At 38.9% G+C, this 26789-nt stretch overlaps 1 protein-coding gene across 2 annotated transcripts; it reads left to right on the top strand.

The window, feature by feature from the left end:
* Positions 1 to 2252: 2252 nt before the first annotated feature.
* Positions 2253 to 25975, top strand: zufsp (zinc finger containing ubiquitin peptidase 1). 2 transcript variants are annotated; one of them, XM_059339981.1, is made up of 12 exons: positions 2253 to 2371; positions 5441 to 5987; positions 6063 to 6164; positions 6989 to 7048; positions 7778 to 7888; positions 8000 to 8109; positions 10094 to 10262; positions 14818 to 15006; positions 20448 to 20613; positions 21737 to 21894; positions 25390 to 25568; positions 25787 to 25975. In XM_059339981.1, exons 2-12 carry the CDS (start codon positions 5450 to 5452, stop codon positions 25832 to 25834), a joined length of 1830 nt encoding a protein of 609 aa, XP_059195964.1. In that variant the 5' UTR covers positions 2253 to 2371; positions 5441 to 5449; the 3' UTR covers positions 25835 to 25975. The 2 variants fall into 2 exon arrangements, with proteins under 2 accessions (XP_059195964.1, XP_059195963.1); XM_059339980.1 differs by having other exon boundaries at positions 25390 to 25610.
* Positions 25976 to 26789: the final 814 nt, after the last annotated feature.

Raw genomic sequence — 26789 nt, 5'->3', positions numbered from 1 at the left:
TTAAAAATCACAGCAAATAAAAACCTCTATTAAACAATATAACACACTACTGTCTCTATATGTCAAAGAAAACAATCAGACATAAATGACATAACTCAAACTCAGAAAACTTGACAGTCACAGTTTTCCTTGTTTCAGGTTTCCCGTCAACGACCTCTATTAAGACATTCCTGGGTATAAATATAAACAAAACATTTAAGACCATTTATGGAGCACATCTTATACTTGCATGCATTATAGACAAGCAAACACAAAATGTAACAGGTAATAGTGGTAAAGTAAAATTTTCTGTGTAAATGTATTTACCTTTGCATCATCTCTAGTTCAGTTGAAGGACCGGGATCACTGCCACTGGTTGGGCAGTGAAATGCAAAGGGCACAGGGTTTTGAGAGCTTTCAGTAGCAGTCTAGTCCCCATTTATTTCATAGTGGCCACCACTTTGGACATCTGTAGTCCTGAACACACCCTCTGGCCCTGGGAGTGTGCCCCTGTTGTTGTCGTCCGTCAGATATAGGCTACACTGTCTGCACGGACCTAAAAAGAAACAATATGGGTAACGCTTCATTTGAAAAGGTGTGTGTAAGACTGACATGATGCAATAATGACTATGACATGACACCTTTCATGAACATGGAAAGTCTTTATGAAAGTTTATGACTGTTGACATTAACCGTTTATCCGGTAAGGAATTATATATGGTCACCTCCACCTCCTCCATCCAAAATGGCGTTGCTACGCAGCCCAGTGAAGTCGGAGAACCATGTGACTTCTCTCAGCCAATCAGCTTCGCCCCGAGCACTGGTCCCTACAGCTATTGCTGTATGGGACCAGTGCTCGGTGCGATTGCCCCGAGGCCCTAATAAAGCTATTGCTCAATCTTTTTACTTTTTTTTTTACAATACTGTTATTGGAAATGTTTGGATCACATCAGCTGTGCCAGTGTGTGGGTGACATGGTGGTGACAGAGTGCTAAAATTTTAATTTCTTAATTAAATTACTCCACACGGCTCCGTTATGCAAAAAAAAAAAACATCAGCAATGTAATTTAACATTCATGTTCGGTCATGCTTTTCACATCATTTATGAAAAATAGGGACTACCTACTCTTCGTTACATCTAACCCTAACCCTTTTTTATACAGTCTATGATCTCAGCCTTGGAATACAGTGTCCTTCTCCAGTGTTGTGTCCTTACTGGTTTCCACACTAACTGGTTTCCGTACTCATAGGTGCAGCTGTGTTCTGCCTCAGTTAGCAGATTCGTCACATATTTAATAAACATATAGAGGTGATGGTTCATGAACAATTACATTTTGTCTTTGTGAATTTGAATCCAACCCTAACTCATCTTGCAAACATTATGTTTTCATTACTCTTAGAACCTTTTACAGTAATGCAAAACCAGAGTGCAGTAACTACATTTTTGGTTTCAAAGGTAAAAAAACAACGGCATGTTTTTTTTTAGCATAAAAATGACATCAATCATGTAGAAATAAGTGTCATATCGTCACACTGCCTAAGTCATTTTTTTGTCAAAAGATCATGTGATTTTACCCCTTTAAGATAGTCACTTCTTTGACAATTTGTCACATTCATAGGCATCAGATAAGAACCCAGTAAAGAGCTAGAGGGAGATTGTTTAGTTATCAGTTTAGTTTATCACTGTTTTATTGTTGACACTAATATTGGTAACACTTTATTTTGAAGGTGTCTACATAAGAGTAAAGATAAACATGACATGGGATGTGTCGTGAACATTAATGACACTTTGAAGTAACATTAATGCTCATGATAGTTGTCATGTCATGTTTCTGACAGGCTTATGTCACTCTTATGTAGACACCTTCAAAATAAAGTGTTACCATGTCTGTCTTAAGTCACAAAGGCATGTTCAAAAAAGTCATTTATTTCTCTTAAGTTGCATAATTTACACACAGTGTTATAACTATGCCAATAGCCATCCTTTGTTACATCCTTTTTGAGTAAAATTATCAATAAATGTCAAATCTTACACTTTTGGTGAAGTTTTTTGTGTTTCCTGCAAAACTTGAAAAAATTGTCTGGTGATTATTTTAACATGGTGATGATATCACTTGCCTACCTATAACCCATTTGGTTGGCCAGTTAAAAACGTTTAAAATAGTTTGCATAGTTAGGCTACTGCAGTTAGGCTTTGTAGGGCAGTATAGATCCCGCTTTAGGCGTTCTCGTTTCCAATCATTTTATTGTGAAAGTCTGTGCCGGAAGTCTTCAGTTTAATGGTGGTGCCATGAGCATGAAACGATAGAAACCAGCGGTGTTTGGAAAGTGAAGAAAGGAAAACGAAACTCACCGCTATCTTCCAGCAAACAGCGAGTTTATTTCATTAACTGTGAGTAGATTTTTAACTTGACATATTCGGACAATGACACGACTGTCTGACCGGCGGAAAGCAACGTCGTGTGCTAAAGTATTGAATGAGACTGTCTGGTGGTGTGCACTGTGTTACAGACCTGCAGCTGTAGTCATGTAACATTTACGTTGTACGTGTAATACTATGATTACAATTACACATTACAAAGCACCCATAGGTGTTTGATAGCAGCACCTCATACCAGGTTCCATTCAAAAATCTGCTTATTTACCACACTTCCGTGGCAACGTTACACTAGAGAGAGAGCGCATTAAACTTGAGTATTTCACTAAAAGGTACTGTCTAATTTTATTCATGTAACAATTTCACCAGTATATTACACAGACTGCACATCGTTCCTGGTAAATTAAATTATTCAACCCCCCTTTAATTGTTCATATGTCCATACCAGGGGTGGAAGAAGATCCCTTACTTAAGTAAAAGTGCTCATACCACATTTCAAAATTAATCCACTATAAGTAAAAGTCCTCCTTGCAAATGAAAATGTATCAGCATTAAAATGTACGTAAAGATACTTCTGTTGCAGATTTTTAGACTTTATATATTCCATTTTCAAATATATTATTTGAATATTATAATTGATGTCTTTATGTAATGTCAAGGTAGAGCTAATTTCAACTACTTAATGTACTGTTATTTGCTATACTTTATAATAATCATTATAAATTGATAAATAAATGCCTAATAAACTCCCATGTCTCTGTTTGATAATGATGCATAGCATTTACTTATTATATTATCCAAATACTAATTTTATTTACATAAAAGGAACAGGCCAGGCTCCTCCTCACAAAACCTACTTAAAAAAAACAGAATTTGTTATATAATACCGTCACCACACAAAAAGTGAAAAATACTGTGATAATCGTTTTAGTTCATATCACCCATCCCTATGTCAGCTGCTTCTTTTCACCTAACAATCAGGAGCTTCACCAGCAGGTTCACACCAGTGGTGTAAAAGTATTCAGATCTTTTACTTCAGTAAAAGTACTAATACCACACTGTGAAATTACTCCACTACAAGTAAAAGTCCTGCATTCAAAACTTGCTGAAGTAAAAGTACAAAAGTATCGGCATCAAAAATGTACTTAAATTATCAAAAGTAAAAGTACTCGTTATGCAGAATGTCCTCACTCAGATATATACGGTAGTCTAAATATATTATTAGATTATTTGTCTTGATGTATTTATGTGAGCAGCATTTTAATTTCGTAAAGGTAGGGCTCCCTTAAACTCTATATACTGTTATGAGGTTTAATTTATAAAAATGTGTTATCATTTTAAATTTATCATGTTTTTATGTTAAATCTCAACCTGAAGAGTAACTAAAGCTGTCAGCTTAATGTAGTGGAGTAAAAGGTACAATATTTGCCTCAGAATGTCAAGTCAAACTTTATTTATAGAGCACATTTAAAACAACCAAAGTGCTGTACAGATATCACAGTTGCAGGAAATACGGTAAAAACTAAAAAACTAAAATACATAAACACAGTGCAACAATAGAATAAAATAAATTAAAAATATAATAAAATAAATTAAAAATTTAAATAAAATTTTGTTTTTGCAAGATGTCCACTTAAACTTGATTAAAAGCCAGGGAGAAAAAGTGTGTTTTTAAGGAGGATTTAAAAACTTCAAAAGATCCTGCAGATCGAATGTGCCAGGGCAGGTTATTCCAGAGCCTTGGGGCCGCTGCCACAAAGGCAGGGTCACCTTTGGTTTTTAGTCTGGTTTTAAGGGCGACCAGTAGCAGCTGACTGGAGGATCTCAGTGTTCTGGCAGGGGCGTGGATTTTAAGGAGCTCGGTCAAATATTGAGGGGCTAGGCCATTAAGAGCTTTAAAAACAAACAATACAATTTTAAAATCTATTCTAAAAGCAACCGGGAGCCAGTGAAGCGAAGCAAGGACGGGTGTAATGTGGTCACGTTTGCGTGTGCCAGTAAGGAGACGGGCAGCTGCATTCTGAACCAGCTGCAGGCGGTGCAAGTGGTCCAGGCCAACATACAATGAATTACAGTAATCCAGACTGGTATTGATAAAAGCATGGATTACTGTCTCCAGATCTCGACGTGGCAGATACCCTTTTACTTTTGTTAAAATCCTTAAATGATAAAAACTGTTTTTTATGACCGAGCTCACCTGATGGTCGAGTTTCAGCCTGTCATCTAATATTACCCCAAGATTTTTTACTGAAGAGCGAATGTTGGTCGTGAACGGGCCCAGAAAGCCAGCTGGAAAGTCTGCTGGACCACAACCGAACATTATGATTTCTGTCTTGCTTTCGTTTAGGTTAAGAAAGTTTGATGTCATCCAGGATTTTACCTCATTTAGACAGTGAAGCAATGACTGTACGGGGTTGTGTATAAAGGAATGGAAATACTCAAGTAAAGTACAAGTACCTCAAAATTGTACTTAAGTACAGTACTTGAATTGTTCTTAGTTATATTCCACCACTGGGTCACACCAGTTCCAGTTCCAAATATACACACACACACACACACACACACGATGCAGACCCAACCAGCATCCAGTAGGAGTCACTGCTGACAAGGATAAGAAACCTCACCTACTAAATCTGTAACCCTAAACTCAAATGCACTAGTGCTTCATGCTCAACATAAACAACAATACAGTGACTTTGCCTCAATAACGTACATCACACAATAAAACTAATCCATGATTTTAACCAGGTGTAGCAAATTGTAATAATGCAGTGACCGAGGAAGCATTCCCATAGGAAAAATTAGTTGCTCATGTGTTGCTCAATCTCGTCTCTTGAGATCATTTTGAGCTTCTCACATTCATATCATTATATGATCATTTGTTTCTGAGTTACTTCTCCTAAGGGACCCTTAGGAGCAAGAGATAAGCTAAAAAGAGACAAGACATCACTAAGACAAAGGAGGTTGAGTTTGGAGACAACTGTCACACACTTTTCGTACACTTTTCCATACTTAGTGCTTCTGACACAGCTGTGACTGAAGTCAGTCCATAGGAAAGTAAAAGTAACTTGTCTGTGTGTTTAGGCTTCAGCCATGCTGACCTGTGAAATCTGTGGTGAGGAGATTATGTTGGAGGAGGACATGAAGACACATCTACTTCTCAGCCACCTGGAATATGACGTGGACTGCCCACTTTGTTCCCTGTCTGGAGTGTCCTACGACGAACTCTGCTTGCACATCAGTTCTGCACATCCAGAGGAGCAGCACAGAGCCCAGGATGCAGCTCACTTCATGTCCACCTCAGGCTGCTCTGCTGGAACAAACACTGCTGTAACTGAGGGCAAAAAGCCCCAAACACCTCCGTCCTGCTCAGCTGGAGACAGATGTGATACAGCTGGTAAAGTAAGACACGCCTGTGCCTCTGCTGTCCCCAAAGACTCAGTCCGACCTAAACAGAATAGTACAGTAGAAAGCGTGGGGTTATCGACTGGGAAGACATCACCTATCACTTATACAACATGTAGCCCTGACACAAGGCAGGAGTCTGTTGGGCAATGTAATGAGGACAATAATGGAACTACAGCAGAGCACAGCAGAGCCAAACAGAAGCGGCTGTCTTCACCAGGAAAAGGTGATTCAACTTTTGCGAGCTTTATTTTAACTTCTAGAGTTGCCGTTGACTTGAATTGTCCTGTATTTGTTGCAGAGAAGCTGTTCCCCTGCCCTATGTGTGCCCTGGTGTGTAGCAGCTGTTTCATTCTGCAGGAGCATGTTGAGTTACATCTGCAGGAACAGATCTCAGCTCAAGGTAACTTTTTTTACTTCTGACATTTGCATGTTTTCTGACAATACTCATGTTGTCATCAACCCACAGTTAATCTGTAGGATCTCGGCAAATTTCTCAGGGGGTACAAATTCTAACCCAGTTAGCAGAGATTAGAGGAGATGTGAGCACACTGAGCCCCCTGTATCATTTTTCCCTCAATAATATTTGTTCTTACACAAAGCAACAAGGGTTAAATCAGAAAATCCAATATGACATTCATCATATATTTGATGTGCACTCCAGGCAATTTGCAATTTGTATTTTTTTAAATGTCCCAGTAAAACTGTATAAGGGCAGCAGACTTAAGTAAGAAAGGAAGAGGGAAGAACTTTTTCCTGTGGAGATATGAACTTTACTTAATGAAGCTTTGTTAAGAAGAAAGTATTTTCAGTATTTGTCATGCACTTCAATTTGTTTGTTTTTTACAAATGAATGACACTCAAAATAAATCAATGGAACATAAAAGCGTTAAAAAAAAGTTTTTTTAAAGAGCCAACACAGCAGGCAATGGTTACTTTGCACTCTTTATCTTGTGCGTATAACTGCATGTGGGTGTTTGGGCATATTGGTCTAATTTTGTTGTAATTATAAAATTAAGGCTTCTACACAATTTTCTTCTCTTCTTTCTTAAGTGTAAACATTTAAAGTGTGTGTCGTGTGGTCCAAGGCACTCTCAAATTTTGATCCTACCACAAATGCCACCAAAGTTCTTAAATTGTTCTCAACTATGCGCGATTCAATTGAAGATGCCAGAAGCCACATTGTGTACATGATGCGTCGTTATTCATGGCTGAGTGTTTGTTCAGGGTCATCACTGGAGGCATGTTCACCAGCCGGGACATCACCAGCAGCCAGCAGCCTCTCAGGTATGTTCTCCCTCTCCTCCCCAGTTGAATAAATCAAATTCTGATTCTGAGTCATTTTTTCAGGTTTGTGGCGTTCCTAAAAAGTTATCCGCTGATTTACAGAAGCAAAATGTACATAGTGGAAACACTGCACATGATGTGCTGATCACTGGAACGAGTTAAAGGCAAATCTGTGGCCGATCCCTTATCCCTGCTGCTTTTAAGCAGAATCGGCATTAATGGCCACATAAGTGGGCACACATAAACATCCAATACTGTTGCTCATAGTGCTGGCCTGCAGGAAGAAACACTTTGTGCCAAGTAGTGTTACAGTGTTCTGCAGAGCCTACCAGAAGGGAGAAGTTTGAACAGGTTGTGTCCAAGACGTGAAGAGTCTGCACTTACCTCACATTACTTTTGTAGTAGTAAGTTCTAGGGTGAGATTTTCCAATATATCGTCATGCTGAAATCTACTGTAAAGATTTTCAAGCTTATTATCATTTATTGCCTGTTTCACTTCTTATAAACTTGCATCCCTGTCTAGAGAAGCCCATTTAGGCCACTGCGATGAATCCAAAAAAGGATAATATAAAAATAATAACAATAATAATATAAAATATGCAAAATAGGGACTTGGTATCACAAAATAATAAATTAGTCACAACACTGAGAAAGTTTCTCATCATTTTGAGTAACTAGCTCAGTCTTTCAAGAGTTGGACTAACATGGAGTTTTCGATGTGTTTTGTAGGAGTGGAGAAGTTTCAGTGCCCTATGTGCTCTGTCATCTGCAGTGACAGCTTCTCCTTGCAGGAGCATGTGGAACTGCATTTAGACCACGGAGCAGCTGTGAACTCTGCAGGTGGACGTATATTCATACCTCATTTTTACCTCTTTGCACTTTTAAAAAAGCTTTTAAAAAGTCTGATCTGATGTACACTTAGCCTGTGGTTTGCATCATGTGTTTCTGCAGGGAGCCCAGGCTCTGACCTGAAGCTGGCCCGACAGCTTCAGCAGGAGGAGGAGCAGAGGAGGAGGCAGGAGGAGGCCCAGCAGGAGAAAGAGGAGTTCAAGAAGCTGCAGGTCTGGATCAAAAGGCACTACTGTGAACACCATATGTGAGATCAGACAGTGCGATATTTCGGTTGAATTTCCAATCAATTACTTGACTGACTTTGTGACTTTAAAACGGCAAAGCTTGTGCATTCACTGTCACTGTCCTGCTGCCCTCGAATGTTTTGCATAGCATGTAAATTGCACTCTTTAAACTAAGGCACTGAGGCACTCAGTGACGCTGAGTACATTTACCAACAGTACAGAAATACAAATTCAAAATACAGATAACAGACAACAGTAAAAAAATGAGTAAAATGCTATTAAAATGACCCAAGCTAAAACAGTTGAAGACTGTTACAGGCAGGTCTGCAATCAAGCTACGAAACTGACAAAATGTAATGGCCGTATTGATCCTTAGAGTACTTTTAAGTGTCCTCTGGAAACACTTCTGTTGTGTTGTGGTCTATTTGCAGTGCTTTTTCTTAGTGAATTGTGTTGTGGTCTATTTGCAGCACGTTTTCTAAATGCTGCGCTTGTGTTGTCAAATCGATGAAGATGTTTTCTCAATTTGCTCCAGAGGTCTAAGGGCTCTCTCTGAGGGAGAAGCACCTCTGTAGATCACATCTCCATCGTCCAGAACTCTTTCTGCACATTAATGGGAAGCTAGTTCTGTTCCTGTATAAGAAGCCAAGTATTTGACTTGTCATTTACAACTAATGTGGTGGCTGAAATAGTGCTCTGATTTGCTCTAAAACCAGATTGATTTGGGCTTAATACAGAATTATTTGAGAGAAATGCTTTGAGTTGGTAATTCACTAGTGATTCTAGGAGTTTAGCTAGGCAGGATAACTAGGAGATTGGATGATAATTATTAAGATCTGTTTTTTCCAACCTTTTATACAATGGAGAAAAATTAGCCATTTTCCAAACACTGGGAAACTATGCCTGTTGATATGGAAAGATTAAATATGTATTCCATTTGCTCTGTGATCAGTGGAACAGCTCATTTTTAGAAAGAAAGGATCTAAGTTATCCTCCCTAGTTGACTTGCTGGTATCAATAGATTGCAATGCTTCAGAAACAAAACTGAGAGATATGCTCCTCATTGCGCATGTGACCATGATCACCAGTAGGGGGCACCGCACATCCACTGTCATCAAGCTGATGCATCTCAGACAGAACCAGAACTCGGGGTATGTTCCTGTAGGTTTAGTCAACTCAGTCCTCCAGTGTCCCTTTCACTGATTCTTACATTTCAAGCACAACACAACACTAACACATTGGTGAGCGAAAGGAGACTGCAAATGTTAGGACTAGCCAGTTTCACTGTCTGTGTGCCACTTTACCTTCAAGGTCTTTGCTTTATTTCAGTGTGCTGGAGTAAAGAGCCAAGATGACAGAAAATGCTTAAGAACAGGTTAAACGTTTTGCCAGAATAATCTTTTTTAGTCTCTTGGTGTCGTACTCATTTTAGCCACAAGATTCTGAAGTGCAACACTACCCTACTACTACCTGAAAGAAAACATAAATGCTTTTAGTCAAATTTAGAATGTGGGGTAGTGTGCAAACAACAAACACTTCAAAATCTGCCCAAACTTTTTTTCACCTGTTTTACATAGTAAAAAAAGGAACCAAAGATTATCCTGGAAGAACCTGTTTGTGATTCCAGCTGGGACCAACTTTTCAGGTTCTGAAATTCTGAAGTTTTTAGTTGAATCGCTCAACAATAAAAAGGAACCTGTTCCATGCTGTTGGAAAAGGAGTAAGGGTGTGGTTTACTGGAAATTACGTTTTGTAGTCATTGAACGATCAGTATCAAGGTTTACACACCCAGTTTCATAGTCCACTAGGTTATATTTAAACAGCTATATATACTCATGTTTTACTTTTGACTTTCATGTGTGTTTCATGTGAAGCTTGTGGTTTCTCTCTAAGTGCATGTCATGCAGTAACACATGTTTGGGAGTGTCAACACTTTTAGCCTGATCTGTGTGGCCTGTTGTTCTTGCAGAGGCAGTTTGGTCTGGACGGCAGTGGGGGCTACAGCAGACAGATGGAGAGGAACATGGAGCGAGCTGTGGCTCGGGGTCTCATGGCCCCTGCAGAGTTTCACTGTAAGAAGGCTGAGATGATGGAGTCACTGGCCTCGGGGGTTGATGATGGCAGAACCAGAACTCAGGGTATGTTCCTGTAGGTTTAGTCAGCTCAGTCCTCCAGTGTCCCTTTCACTGATTCTTACATTTCAAGCACAACACAACACTAACACAATGGTGAGCGAAAGGAGACTGCAAATGTTAGGACTAGCCAGTTTCACTGTCTGTGTGCCACTTTACCTTCAAGGTCTTTGCTTTATTTCAGTGTGCTGGAGTAAAGAGCCAAGATTACAGAAAATGCTGAAGAACAGGTTGAAAGTTGTTTTAAGTATTCCAATATAAATCTGTTGCTGATACATTTCTTTTCCCATCCATTTCTCTTACAGTTGAACCAAACAAATTTTTCTTTTCCACTTTTTATTTAATTTCACACATTTCCTATTCCACATTTCAAGACACGCCAACAGATTTACCTAAGGAGTGTTGGTGCCCTTTTCCACTAGTTCCACTCCTATATATACTGATTATAATCAGCCTTCTCCTGAGTCTTCTAGCTCAGCCTTCTCCCCAGAGGACATGATGGTCAGATTCAGCAGTTTTTCACAGTGTTCTTTCCACCGTTCGACGATCTCCCCAGTCCGGGTCGGCAGTTCTACTTGCCAACTGAACACAGCTTGAGCCAATCCATGCTTCCTCTTCTTGATTCATCGAACATTTTTCCAGAGCCTCCTTGAGGCCAGCCAGAAGTCCTTCTCCATAGTCACACTAAATTCCTTCCATGCCCGAGTTTTCGCTTGGCAACCGCTGCAGCATCAGCCCTTCTGGCCAACCAGTACCTGCCACAATAGGCACCGACATTGTTCCGATCACAACCCCTATCTGCCGTCTCCACTATGGAGGCCGTCTAAATAGCCTACTCTGCTTCCATGTCCCTACCAACCACCCAAGGAATGCTGGAGAAATTCTTCCGGAGGTGGGAGTTGAAGACCCTGCAGACATGGTCCACAGCCAGATGTTCCCAGTTCACCTTCACTATATGTTTGGGTTTATCAAGTCTGTCTGACTTCCTTCTGATTCAACTCACCACCAAGTGGTGATCAGTTGACAGCGTGTCCAAGACATACAGCCGCAGATCTGATGATACTATCACAAAACCGATGATCGACCTCTTGGCCTGAGATTTTCTGGTACCAGGTCAAGTCAAGTCAAAGTTTATTTATAGAGCACATTTAAAAACAACCTCAGTTGACCAAAGTGCTGTACATTTATTAAAATAGAATAAATCATACACAAATGGGTATAAATAAAAACAATGAAAACAATAAAATACTAAAAACAGTAAAACAATAAAGTAAAATAGAATAAAATAGTCATAAAAACTCAATCCATAACAGAGTTAGAGATAAAAAAGACAAATAAAAGGGTAAAAAAAGTAAAAAGAAAGGCAAGGATTCTTGCCTACCAGGTACACATATGAACCACCCTGTGCTCTTATGGCCAATCCATGACTAGCACAGAGGTCCAACAACAATACACCACTCAAGTTCTGATCAGGCAGCCCATGCCTCCCAGTCACCCCCCTCCAAGTCTCTTCATTATCATCGTTCATGGTTGCCAACGTGATTGTTGAAGTCTCGCAGAAGAGTCCCCACGTGGTACCTCTTCCGGGACACCACCCAGAGACGCCAAGAAGGCCGGGTATTACAAGCTGCTGTTCACAACAGTCAGAGATTTCCTTTCCACAACCAGCGAGGCATTGAGGCAACTCTCTTGCTGCTGGGGGAAAACTCCAACACAGCTACACTTTTGAGTAACCCCATATTCACCCGGTGCTAGCTACCTGACAAGCTGATTATACCAGTTTCCATATAAAGAAAAAAAAAAAAGAATCAAGGATTAAAATACACAATAAAGCATGAGGGCTTATTTCCATTGTGGTCCTCTATCACAGTACAAGATGGCAGATTGAATAAAATGTCAGGCAAAAATGACATCAGACTAAAAATTAAGGAAATAATAAAACTGACAATTAATGGATCTACAAATTATTTAACAGCCGTTTTATGGGACCTGGTTTAAAACTCCTCTATTGTTTTCCATAATGGGACAGTGTCCTCACATCTTGAATCATAAATTGTGATTTTCAGAAGTTAAAACATTGGGGAACTGTTGATGGTCAATGATGAGGCCCATTGACACTCAGTGTGTTCTGGGTCTTTCCCAGGGCTTCTTACCAGTTTGACATGCACTTTGACCGTAGGAATATTCCAGAGGACAAAGAACTTTTTTAGGAACATTACCTGAGTTTTGATTAGTCTATGTCGTTCCGGTTGGGTACTAGCAGGTGTTAAGAACAGTTCCTGGACTGGGGACAGTTTATTCTGATTGTTTGTTAACGACAATCTGTTTATTATTAATGTTAAAAACAATATTGGATGAAGCTGATGGAACAAGGGAGTGAGTCAATGATAGATGATGGAGCAGTGATGTGAGAATACCCCAGAGATCAAGAGATAGTTAAATATGTCAAATATAACTTTGAAATGTGCAATTTAATTTCCAACGCTCTTGTCTTAATTTAATCCATTATCAGTCTACATCATTTATTAACAGGAAGGGACTTCAAACTCCTACTCTGGGTTCTAGGTGTAATTCTCTGGTTACATAGTTCTTGGAATTTTTGGTTAAATGGGCTATATACGGAGAAGAGGAAAGAAAAAGCACCTTATATTGGGGGAACTCCAGATTGGGGCTGAGGATAACATTGAATATCTAATGTGTAGTGTAAAGAGCTTTGAAATAGAGTAGATGATTCAGGTACATCTTCATTGCAGACAGTAAGAGTTTGTTGAAATGCCTAATTCTTAAGAGTTTTATATAGGTTGGTGGGTATAGTCCAACTTCATTAATTTGGCACTATGTTGATCACTTCTGATACCAATGGCAAGACGTGGCCGAGATGATGAAAATGTTCTCCATATTTTGGATGGAAATATTAGCAGTTCCTATCAATAAATTGCATATGAAGCAGATACTACTACTTTGGATAAGAACGCTAAAAGAGCTGTTAACTTTTTGGAATAATTGCAATAATAATAGTATATAACTATATTATAATAATATGTATCTCTGTAGGTGATTGTCACCACAGTCAGTTCAGATATCCAGCTTTGGTCAACTTCCTGTTTGAGTCCATGTCATTGTCCTGAACAGGTTCTTCGGCATTCCCACAACTTTGACAAAATGTTCTTTAAGCTAATCTCTGTCATTGTCTGGTTGTGGGGATAGGCTGCAACAATACACCTAATCACACTGTGTACTTTATTCTGCTGCCTTTACAAACTACCGGCAGCTCTGCAAATCAAATGTAACGGCTGACTGAGTGAGGCATGCAGAAGGGGACGTGCAGGTCAGTGTGGACACACTGTCATGGACAGACAGGACAGAAGACAGAAGACGGGAGTGTATATGAGGCCCTGTTACTTGCCCCATTTATGGCCTCAGCTCTCACATTTGTAATTGGTCACACAGTTGTCATAGCATAAATCTTTTTTTTTTTTTAAACATTCAAGGTTTATTTGATGGTGAGAGACAGGCAGGGCAAAGCAAGACTCAAATGGGTTGCTGCCTTAAATGTATGCAGCCTGTGCAGTGAGCTACCAGGGAAAAACTCAGGGCAAACTCAAGAGGACATGTTTCACTTGCAAATCCCACCAGGAAAGTTATTATCTTTTGCTGCATTTATGAATTCGTAAAACTGCTTAAAAGGCATTAGACTTATTCTGTACATAAATACACCAGAGGACAAGGTTGGAAGCATCCGGTAGAGCACATCATGTGCTTTCATATGGAAAAAATGCTTTATAACCATTTTCATTGACATCCATTAGTGCATCTAATCATTATAGCTCATCTATGTAATGCAGCTCCACCCCTGTCTCCTACATGGACATCTAAGGTTTGGATCAAGGTAGATTGTGCTTGGTTACATGCCTGATATTAAATTATCTAGCCATGCATAGATACTGGTTGGTTACTTTAGGTAACCTTGAGATGTTTTTATGAACTTAAACAGCTCTAACAGAAGTGTATGCTGCCTGACACAGATGGACTTGAACCAGTGGTTGTTTCAGCAGCGATTTGAATCTTAGTTTTATACTTTATCACATCTCTTTGAGTCAGTTTTTAGTCATCATATCAAGTTATCTCAAAGTTCACTCAAACTGACAGACAGCACTCTGACTGCACCGTGGGTGCCTATTGAGCTGGTAATTCTCCATGATCGGCAATGTTCTCTGTGTGCACAATACACCCTGTTTCGGTCCACTGAAGCACATTTATACTGCCTGCTGATTGTCAGTTGTGTTTTGTGTAATCATGTGTCTCGTAATTGTGAAATACGGATCAAATATTCAAATAAAATAAATCATTGTCATAGGACAAAATCATTTTTGTTGAATTCAAGAAAATAAGGACCCTTCCTTTCCTGTTTATTGCATTCACTGTTCATTCTGCAATGATTCATTGATATTGTTATATATGTTATGTTATTGGTCAGAGTCTGACCTGATAGCTTCTGCTTCAGCTGTGTGTCAGCAACACTATTAAAAGCACTAAGCTCAACTTGTTTTCTCCTGTCTAGGTGTGGTCAGAGCATTATATGAATATTACCAGACTGAATGCAGAGACAGTGTCCACGTGTGGCTGAGTGCTGAAACCGACCACTACTGCTCCTCAGCGGGGGATAAAGGCTGGGGCTGTGGATACAGAAACCTCCAGATGCTGCTCTCATCTCTACACACAATAGATGTGTATGCTCCCTTCTTACCAGGTAAACAGTCCTGAAATGAAATGAGCCCTTTACCTAACACTATCTTTGTTTAATAAGTCTGACATGTTTCTAAACATGAATGTTGAATGTTTCAAGAAAACAGGCTTACATGGACGAAGAGTTGAGTTTGCTTTAATGGTAAAAGTAAACAGGAATAGGTCAGAAAAGTGTTTACTGAAATATATTAGAAAAAAAGGTCTGGGAGCTTCTAACAATAAAATGGCTGAATATCTAAGCAGTTAAGGTAAATGCCTGGGAATTGATTTCAATATATATAATAATGTAAATTAGTGTTGGAGATCATTGTGCAAGGAGCAGTATATAGAGTTTTACCCTGTTACCTTATCTAATGATGTACATCCTTTTGGATCAAGTTTTCACTGTTGCTGTGGAGAAAAAGCAGTCGGAGGTGAATCCGAGCTCTGGTTTCATTTTAAAACACTTAATTGTTGCCTTTGGAAACTAAATACCATTGGGATGAACTGTTGCAATGTTCATCCAAATGACCCAAAATCCAAAAGTGGATTCATGTAAACTGTAAAATGTATTATCAGTCTTTAGAGTCATTTTAATTTTATTCAAGTGCACTGCTCAATTTCTTTCTACAATCAGATGATGACTTATACACACACACACACGCACTCTTGATTTTCTTTGAGTGGTAATTATATATATATATATATATTTCCATTGTTTATTCATGGGAAATTGACACAGGATTGAGCTTTTTTACAACAATGCCCTGAAATCACACAGGCAGAAAAAGAGAGGACAAAAACCACAACAAAACTGGCAAACAAACATTACTGGAACAATGATACAATTGTGAAAGAACATATGTAATAACAATCAGGTTTCCCAAGAAAGACATACAATAATAAAAATGTAAAATATTCAAATGTCAATGAAATATTGATCAAATTAGATAAAATATATATAGCACTAACACAAATAAAGGTGTGTCATGCTTTAATTGATAAGAACTACAGATACTGTGCAGCTATCACATTATCTAGTAGACCCTCTGACACACACACACGCTCAATTTCAATACTTGTTGTGCTTTGTCCCATTTGAGCAAAAAACCTGGATGCTAATTTCCTAATCCCCTTGCAAAGGGGTGGAACATTTCTGGTAAATGTCCAGAAACTTTCCATGGGAAGTTAAGCTGGGGAATTTTGTATATATCCAAGCATAAATAAAACATTTTGTTTTGTCATAAGCAGACACCTATGCAAAAAAAATGGAAAAAATGGGGGAAAAAACATGACATTTCAACAGATTTAGAACACAATCAATAAAATCAATTTTTATTTTTTTTATTGAACAATAAATTATTTAATTGAACAACAAAAACATGAATGTTGAGTTAAAAATTACTCACTCATCAATTTTGTAAATTCCTGGTTTATTCCCGTTGATTCCCAAAATTTCCTGTTAATTCCTATGGTAAATTTCCAACTTTGAACATTCCAGAAAGTGAGGTACAAGGGGAACGTGCCTAGTAGTGCCTTAAATAAAAAGAAGGCATACAATGATGAGTTCTGAAACCATCCCCAGTAATAAAAGGTAAGGCACTGTGGTAAACTGTAGTGTCTGGTGACTTCAGTGCAAATGAGGCTGTGTGCATGTATATAATATCTCAATATCGCAATTATCTAAAAGTGATAATGTTTTTCTAGTGAGAAACAGATTGTGGATAGGGCTCGATTCTAAGCTTCTTTGTGAGTTCAAGCATATATGTTTTAAGTTAAAGTTTATCATACAACCAAACCAATTCAGTTTGGGTCCCATCCATACAGTGAATACCATAAATGTAACCTATCACACTTTCTTGATCTTTTGAACAGCATAAATATGATCTTTCAATTATTTTTCCACACAGTCAAATCACTGAAGATGTGACACTGTTGGTTCAATAGATGATGTATAAGCATAAATGATTGTATCATCTGTATAGAAATGTGCGGTACAGTGTATATTAAGGCACATATATCATTAATATAATATGTAAACAGCAATGGTCCTAGAATAGAACCTTGTGGCACTCTTTAATTTGTAAAATCTCCTTGTAGATCCTATGTATTGTGTTCTATCGGTCAAATTATCCGGAAACCATTTAAGTGATGCGTCATCAAAACCTTGCTGGGTTAGTTTATATAAAAGTAGTCTGTGGTTAACAGTGACAAATGCTTAAGTCAAATCAATATAACAAGCTGCACAATGCTTTCTACTAACAAGAGCAGTAATTGTAGCGTTCATGACAATTATGCTTCTATGATACTGGTATGGCCTGTTCCACGGAGATTCCAACAACTAAACATGGGAGTTTGGAAATAGGTCTGTAATTGTTTAGATCATATTATCTCCTCCTTTATGTAGTGGAGCCACTCAGATTCCTAAAGATTTTAAGAATCGAACCAGAGGAGAGCGTTAAATTGAAAATTTGTGTCACCGGCTCTGCAATAATGGGGTCAGCAAGCTTTAAAAGAAAGGGGTCTAGCTGGTCTGCACCCAAGGGGCTTTTCATGTATTTTGAATTGCACAATGCATAGACAACTTCAATGCAGTTACTTTGTCTGAATGAGAAAGAAACTGTTCCTAGGCAGAGACTTTGACCTGAGCCTCCAATGACTCATCCATAACACTGAGTTGATCAAACAGAACTGGATTTGTTGAAGTAATCATTAAAAACATTACAAATCTCATCTTGATCTGTCACAATTACAAATTACAGTTAAGCATAGTCCCTTGAGAAAAGGTAGATAAAGTAATACCTTTAAGAGATTTGTCCATTTTCCAAAACAGAATTGTTGCCACAGTCTGAAAAATAATTTAAGTTGGTAGACTTAGCTTTTTTTCACCATGTAGGTACATGTATTTCTAAGTGTCCTGAAGGTTTGCCAATATGCATCACAACCAGGAGATCTAGCCGGTGCCCCACTTATTTTTTTTAAACCAAGGGTTACATCTATTGTTTATCCTGAATCTCTTAACTGGAGCATGTTTGTCAGCTAAAGAATTAAAAACCGACAGAAAACATTGCACTGCTACTTCAGCAGTTCACCTTCATGTAAATCATGTAAAAATGCCTGTTCATCAAAGATTTTAAAAGACAAACAAACTGAGGTCCTGGTCTTTTTATTTTACCATCCTTAATACAGCCCACTGAACAGTGATCACTAAAGTTTGATTGGAACATACACAGCTATGCACATAATGATGTGGGCTATTAGTAAGGATGAGACAAGCAGGGAGCAATAGGTGGGAGTTTTCATGTTTGGACGTGTGGGTGCTGAAATCATCTGGGTCAGAATCAACTTAGCACACATCTTTTAAGTCATTAGCTGCATGAGACATCCAGTCTAGGTTAAAATCTCCTAGAAGAACAGCTTCAGTGCTTATTAGGGGAGTGAAAAACTCTAATAAGGTATTAAGTGCATCTGGACCCGCAGTCTGTGAATGATATTATACACCCACACAATAATTAGAGGAGAGCCGTGATTACCCAGTTTGACGTCGATATCTAACAGCCTGGGATTGAGTTTGATATGTTAACAGATGCACTTAAATAGTTTCTTGCATAGATAGCCTCACCACCACCTCGTTTGACTCTAAAAACGTAATCATGAAGATTAATGCCTGAGTCAGAAATATTGCCTCTTTGGCAAAAGGCTTTTGGTGTTTAAGTGCACAATCCCAGGCCCCTTATGGCCTTTAAAGTTCTGTGCAGAATCCAGACTGCAACCCAGACCGTCAGAACCCTGGAGGGAGAATCCAGCATCAGGCAGGAACTCACCACTATAGGCATTGGTTAGTGGAACTCCTCCACTAATTCCTGCACACAGTAGACACTGAACTGCTATTTTAGCTCCCCCCATCACTACTAATTTCATCAGCTTTTTTGAAAAGACTTCTTCTAATTATAATACATTTTATCTTCTTAATCCCAATATAAATGTGATTATCACTGCCATAAATGATGCCCCGGTATCTTCTGAAAAATATGCAAAATGATATAAGCATGATAGTACACACATACAGTAGTGTTCAATATAATAGCAGTCCAATGTGACTAACCAGATTAATCCAGGTTTTTAGTATATTTTTTATTGCTACATGGCAAACAAAGTACCAGTAGGTGCAGTAGATTCTCAGAAAACCAACAAGACCCAGCATTCGTGATATGCAGCTGTTAAGGCTGTGCAATTGGCCAATTAGTTGAAAGGGGTGTGTTCAAAAAAGTAGCAGTGTCTGCTGTTGACTTTACAAACTCAAAACTATTTTGTACAAACTTTTTTGTTTCTAGGATTTCGCAATCCTGTGAATCACTAAACTAATATTTAGTTGTATGACCACAGTTTTTATAACTGCTTCAAATCTGTGTGGCATGGAGTCAACCAACTTGTGGCACCTTTCAGCTGTTATTCCACTCCAAGATTCTTTAACAACATTCAACAATTAATTTACATTTCGTGGTTTTGCTTCAGAAACAGCATTTTTGATGTCACCCCACAAGTTCTCAACTGGATTATGGTCCGGGGATTGGGCTAGCTACTCCATAACATCAATGTTGTTGGTTTGGAACCAAGATTTTGCTGGTTTACTATTGTTTTGTGGTCATTGTCTTGTTGAAACACCCATTTCAAGGGCATGTCCTCTTCAGCATAAGGCAACATGACCTCTTCAAGTATTTTGACATGTGCAAACTGATCCATGATCCCTGGTATGAGATAAATAGGCCCAACACCATAGTAGGAGAAACATGCCCATATCATGATGCTTGCACATTACAGAGGGACTTTGCGGGGGATTCTTGTAAATAGATTAGCTTCACACAGACGTCTTCTAACTGTCACAGCACTTACAGGTAACTCCAGACACTTTGATCATCCTGGAGCTGATCATTGGCTGAGCCTTTGCCATTCTGCTTATTCTTCTATCCATTTTGATGGTTGTCTTCCGTTTTCTGCCACGTGTCTCTTGTTTTGCTCTCCATTTTAAAGCATTGGAGATCATTGTAGCTGAACAGCCTATAATTGTTTACACCTCTTTATAAGTTTTCCCCTCTCCAATCAACTTTTTAATCAAAGTACGCTGTTCTTCTGAACAATGTCTTGAACGACCCATTTTCCTCAGGCTTTCAAAGACAAATGCATGTTCAACAAGTGCTGGCTTCATCCTTAAATAGGGGCCACCTGATTCACACCTGCTTTTTCACAAAATTGATTTCAATTGAATTCAATTCACTCACTGATTGAATGCCACACTGCTATTTTTTACAAGTACCTACTGGTACCTTGTTTGCCATGTAGCAATAAAAAATATACTAAAAACCTGGATTAATCTGGTTAGTCACATTGGACTCCTATTATATAGAACACTACTGTACATTTGACTTTTCCCATTTTCTTGACACTCTCCCCCTCCTCCTCCTCTAGAGAAGGCAGTACCTAGCATCCCTCGGGTTCAGAGTATGATTGAGGATGCTTGGAAAGAAGGTTTGGATCCACACGGAGCATCCCACTTCAACAATCGGCTGCAGGGAACACGAGCCTGGATCGGAGCCACAGAGATCTACGCCCTCCTCACCTCTCTGGGAATCAGGTGAGCACCACACTGCTGCAACCTGTAACATTAAACCATTGAGACCTAAGTCCGCCTCATAAAACCTGTAAACTGTAAACCTAAGCATTGTTTGAAAACAGTCTCCTGAATAACTGCACAGAATGTCAACATTTCCTAAATCATTTTTTATCACAGCCCCTTGTTGCAGATAGAGAATTGTCTTTGTCCTAAAATTCAGTAAGATTAAAAGAAAAATCTATAATCAACACCATAAAAAAAAATTAGGAAAAATTATCAAATTTCTAAACCTCTGTAGCACCTAGAAATATAAAATTAAAACCATCTGAAAGCTTTAACCCATGGGTTTAAGTGTAAATCATTGCCTTGTCCTAGAAAGCATTATCAGTTTTTTTTAAACATCAAACAACAACAACAAAAAAGTAAGCGATATTTTCAAATATTTGTTGTGCAGCATCCAATATCTAAGTGGAGCAAAGGCTTGTAATTAACAATATTTTAATTGTTGATTTAATATATTAAAACTTGGAGCCAAAAACATCCAATATTTTTAGTTAACATTATGCAGTATAGGGCTACAAAGTGGTGCAGTGGTTAGCCCTTTCGCCTCAGAGTGGGTTTAAATTTGACTTGCGACTCTTCTGTGTAGAGGTCTCCCCCTGTCGGCGAGGGTTCTCTCCAGGTCCCCCAGCTTCCTCCCACAGTCCAAACACATGCAGCTTACCACAGGGCAGCGTCTCCATGTTGGTCTGTCAGGCTGTGCCTGACCGGGCACAATGGATCAAGGCAGAGCCACAAGAGAGGGAGGTGCTGCAGCTCCTTCTTGGCTGATTGTGATCCATTACATTTAACTATATATGAACTATATACTACATAAAATCATGCTAACTAGAACAACGTTATAAATAAATGGCATAAATAGAAGGGTTGTAGGCTTTGAACTGATGTTGCCAGATTTGCTGAACCCTTTACACATCTCGCTGAATGAAATGCTGTCAGCATTTACAGAAATATTGGCTAATAATGTCTAAACAGACATTCAGTATCAGCTCTATAATCTAATTCCAGTCATATTTAGTTAAAATTGTAATATATCAGTTAAATATAACACTCAGTAAGGCTTGTACTGTTTGTGTGTTTACAGTGCCCGCATCATTGACTTCCACCAGCCGACAGGCCCAGGTGGCACCCACCCCCGGCTGTTTGACTGGGTGAAGCAGTACTTCCAGTCCATCAGGAGCAACAGACTGCCCTCCAGACTCATCCAAACGTCCATGCCCCCACTTTACCTGCAGCACCAAGGTAGACAGCAACATCACCTGCCACATTCTATCTTTCATTTACACATGTTAATGTATTATTTTGTTTGCTTTAAAAAGTATTTCTGTGCAGTCATTAATATATAAATCACAAAGTACATTTGCAAGTCCTTCTGTGTGCATTCATTAGTATAGAGACCGATCTGAGTCTATAGAGCAGTTCAGCAAGGTGAACACAAACCTCAGAGGCTTTAAAACAATCAACTCATTGTGGAAGAATGTTAAACATTATTACCCAGTTAATGAATTACTAGTGTCTGTAATGAAGAGATAATTACATAGATAGATATAAAGATAGATATACTTTATTGATCCCAAACTGGGAATTTACTGTGTTACAGCAGCAGCAAATATTAGAACACCAAGCGCACCATACAAAACTGTATACATGTCTAAGATACAGTATGGCTGACGTGAAACTCGATTCAGTTTCCATTATTGCTTTTTAGCCACACAAGCAGTTTTGCTCTCTGTCAGACGGTCAGTCCAGGAGATCCCAATAAACAATTGCGATCATTTTAGTTAGCGTTAAGTGCAGCCCTGCAGGCAGCTAGCACACTTGTGTAGAAAAAGCTCAAGTAATTTTGTATAACAGTTTAACCACTGCAGTTTTTAACAAATATTACTCAAACAGGCGGAAATATTGTATTTGTTTGAGACTTTTTTCAGAGATGGTGTGATCCACATTTAGTGCTTTGAAGCAGCGGTTCTCGACCAGAGGTTTTGGGCCCCTTAGGGGTCCTTGACATAATTTCAGAGGGTACCTAGAAAAAAGGGAAAAAGTAAAGTTTCTTTTGATATAGTATAATATATAATAACTAGAAAATTTCCTCTGGGGAAATTCTGAAAGGGCCACGGGGGCTACCGCCGGTGTGTGTACACTATGATGAGATTCTTCAGAGATTTCAAACTACGCTCTTTAACCTCAAAGTGTGTGTGTGTGTGTGTGTGTAACTGTAATCACATCACAGATCAAAGGCAATCAGATCAAAGCAATCAACAGAATTAACTGACACCACCTGTTAATGAAAGACTTACAGCAACCAGAGGTGGACTGGAATTTCTGGCCTTGAACAGAGAGCATTTTTGGCAAAACCATAATACCTTTCATTGATCCGACTTCACTTTGAGCGTCCCGAGTTCTTCCTGAACGTCTACATATGGCTTTTTTTAAGAAAAAGGAAGAAATAGCTTTGTTAGAGCGATCAAAAAAAACTGTTACATCTCGCTTCTTTTAGAAATCTCCCTGCGTTTTTAATATGGGAGCCAATGAGGCTGTTGGTGCATGTTGGTGGTGCATCTCTGCATCCTACGCCCAAACTATAACTCTGACAGCTTTACCAGAGGATTGTGAGTGAGAAGACAAATTTTCCTACGTTTCTATATATAAATTATTTCTGTAGAGTGAAATTTGCGGCCTGGAGCGCAGTTTTCAAATCTATTTTTTGACAATTTCTTCTCTCCCTCTACACTCTGGCGATGATGTCACACACTGTGGCACGAACATTCCGTGCAATACACACCCATTATAATCTCAGAATTTCTCCAAAAATGATCATGGTCATTGAACAGGGATTGATAAAAAACTATATGACCTATGGAAACGTGGATTAATACACCGATACACAAGACTTGTGTCTACTGTTTAAAGTTTAAATGGAGTCTCTAGGTGAAATTATGCCGGAGAAGTAGACGTTTAAAAATCTCCAATTATTGTTCTTTTTCGTTCATTTTTTGTCAGCCGTCCCATTCATTTCAATGCAAAATTTTGGGCAGTTTTTCGCAACTTACGCGGAAAATTCGTATTCCGTAGAGAAAAGTAATAGCACACCAATCCCGATCAAACCGCACGTTTTGATATATAATTTGTCCTGCAACTCTTCAAGTTGTAGAACTAGTAGCAGGACGAAATTGCGTCCGGAAGAGGAAGAAGAAGAAATCCACAGTATAACAGTTTGGCTTTGCCCCGAGCAATGGTGCTCGGTGCGATTGCCCCGAGGCCCTAATTAACCTTGGAAAAATACCTTTATATACAAATATATTTATATATATTATCCGTGTAAACATGACTTTTCATAGTATTCATAATGTTCATTATTACTGCAAATCAGTAACTGTAATGAAAGGAGCAGATCACTGCAGAATGATATCTCTGTTACCTGGACACTTTATCTGTCAAACTTGAAGTCAATAACAATGCTATTTTCTAGTTATTATATGGGTATGATCAAATGTTTAGATATAAATCATTGATCTGAAAAGTAACTAGTAATTCTAGTTGTAAAATGAATGTAATACAGTAAAAAGTACAACATTTCCTTCTGAACTGTAGTGAACAATACTTAAACTTCTAAATTTTGTAAATGAAATGCAGTTTGTGAGCAGGGATGTGACAGTTTTAGCTGCCATGTTTATATTCAGCCTGTGTTATTATTGGTGAGGTCCACGGTGAAGCATCGCAATGATATCACCCTCTGTAAAAAAAATCGAATTAGTTGTATGAATAAATAGTGAATAAATTTAATTTTAAATCACAAGTATACTATTCGTGTTTATGCCTATTGTAAAGCATTTTTTGGGTTTCTCGAAAGGCGCTATATAAATTTAAGTCATTACTAGGGTCAATATTCAGTGACCATCAGCCATGATACAACAATTCTACAATGTCATTTAGCAGACGCTTTTACCAAAGGGACGTACATTTGAGGTATCGCCTATCTGCCCAACCCTATTTAGTAGGTCATCTTATCATTAACTAATAGCCTATCTATGATGAAAGCAGTTCTTTTGACCCTGAAATATTAATTAATTAAAAATGAGCTGAAATATAGTTTTTTAAAATCAAATTGTTTGATTTTGATCATTGTGGAGATGTAAACAATGGAACTATACAAATGCAGCAGTAGTGTACAGTTAGTGTGTAGCTTCCATTTTTCCTTACTGTAATGCCTATGTAAGCAAATTATTCACAGTAATTCATAGTGCAAACAGCAGTGAATTTGCATGTCAGAGGTTTTGCTTCCTCCTCGATTATTTCCTCAAGTGTATTTGAAAAAACAACTGCTGGGTGTTCCCGGAGGCACACCTGGTAGAGCGCGTACCATAGGGGCATTGTCCTCGTAAGAGGGGGGCCCGGGTTCGAATCGGACTCGGAGCCCTTTCCTGCATGTCTTCCCCTCTGTCTCCCCCTTCACTCTGTCCTGTCAATAAAGCCCAAAAAATGGCCAAAAAATATGGTGTTAATCATATTTAACAACCAAAATATTATCAGATGGAGGTCTATTTCCTAATGTTTATCAATTTAGGGGTCCTTGATACACAACGGTTTGAGAGCCACTGTTTGAATTAATTAGTAGGGCAGCAGGATTTCAATCCAAACCTAATAAACACAGTATGATAGACATATATTCAAATATTGAACCTCTTAAGGGTAGGGGTAGGGTTTCTGTTTTTTGAACTGATGTATTTTTGGTTTCAGGTCACAGCCGCTCTATAGTGGGCTTGGAGCAGAAGAAGAATGGCAGCCTGTGCCTACTGCTTCTGGATCCTGGCACCTCAGCATCCGACACCAAGAAGCTGTTGAGCAGGGACACGGTCCCAGCTGCCCTCCGCCACGTCAGGAAGTTCCCCAGCAGCTTGAAGCACAAGCAGTACCAGGTGGTGGCCGTGCAGGGTGTTCTGTCTGCTGAGGAGAAACAGGTGTGTGTGTGTGTGTGTGTGTGTGTGTGTGTGTGTCTGTGTGTGTCTGTGTGTGTCTGTGTGTGTGTGTCTGTGTCTGTGTGTCTGTGTCTGTGTGTCAAAACAAACATCTAGTTTGCTTGTTGACCTTGTATGGAGGTACTCGTTGTATCAGCATACTTTCTTTGTTTGTACAGATAAGCATCGTGAACTCCAGGACACTACATGCTGAAAGGATCCCGTGAACAGGAACGCACTTCTTTATCTCTGCTATCTGTTTGTTTTTACTGTGAACTTTTGATTTCTCACTTCAGGAACTATTTATTGTATTTTTTAATAAATTTTGTAACAGACACAGTTTTTTTTAATAAAGTCTATGCTCTCCATGCTGTCCAGTTATTTACAGTGAGCAGTTAATGATTAACATGTGGAAGAGGCAATGGATCTATAACTATAACAACTGTGACTGTCCTTTAAACAAGAAACCTGCAGAGCCCTTATCCATCTGCCTCGCAGAGAACTGCACTGTTTAAATATGTACAAAAGTAAAACTTCAAATATTTGAGTGTGTATGTGAATCACCCACTACTGTGACACACCTACATCCATCAACACTCAGCAGCCATCTGTTCTAGCAGTCATCTTCAGAGCTGAGCGAGGGGGTGTCTCTGTAACCAAGCTGTGATGACTTGGTTAGGTTAAACAGCGGTCAGGGTTCATGTAGTGTTTCATAGAGGACCAGCCACCTCAGCTGAAATGCAAACCACTTCCACTAACATGATAGAGATGATTCTAGTTTTGTAATAAAACATTAGCCCTCAGGGGTGGTGCTTGTGTTTAACGAGTGTGTCTATTCTTCAGACTGTCATCTGCTCAGTAATTGAGCATGTGTGACTTACCAACTTGTGTTTTAAAAGAACAATCTTAGTCAGGTGCAAATATGGTTTTTATGGTCTAACAAACGGTTCTTCAGTGGTTTACAGTAGAATCAGATGTACTTAAAAACATACCAATTTTTGACTTCAAGAAATACCCCATTTTCAAAACTGCCAGGTCTTTAAAATGACCATGACTCCTTCTAGTCAGGAGGCTGAGCTAAATAATCATGACTCGCCAGACAAAAGATCCACATTTTTCCGCTCCATCACCATAAGTTTAAATTTTTGATGGGACTTCATCAAGATTGCGGATCAGAGATGG

This window comes from Centropristis striata, chromosome 8 (genome assembly GCF_030273125.1).
Source record: "Centropristis striata isolate RG_2023a ecotype Rhode Island chromosome 8, C.striata_1.0, whole genome shotgun sequence".
NCBI lineage: Eukaryota > Metazoa > Chordata > Actinopteri > Perciformes > Serranidae > Centropristis > Centropristis striata.
This window is presented reverse-complemented; position numbering and strand designations above follow the sequence as displayed.

Coding starts and splice junctions, on each gene's coding strand:
- zufsp (XM_059339980.1), top strand. CDS start 5,450: ATGCTGACCTGTGAAATCTGTGGTGAGGAGATTATGTTGGAGGAGGAC. Junction 8,110..10,093: donor AGGAGTTCAAGAAGCTGCAG/GTCTGGATCAAA, acceptor TTGTTCTTGCAG/AGGCAGTTTGGTCTGGACGG. Junction 25,611..25,786: donor TGTCTGCTGAGGAGAAACAG/GTGTGTGTGTGT, acceptor TTGTTTGTACAG/ATAAGCATCGTGAACTCCAG.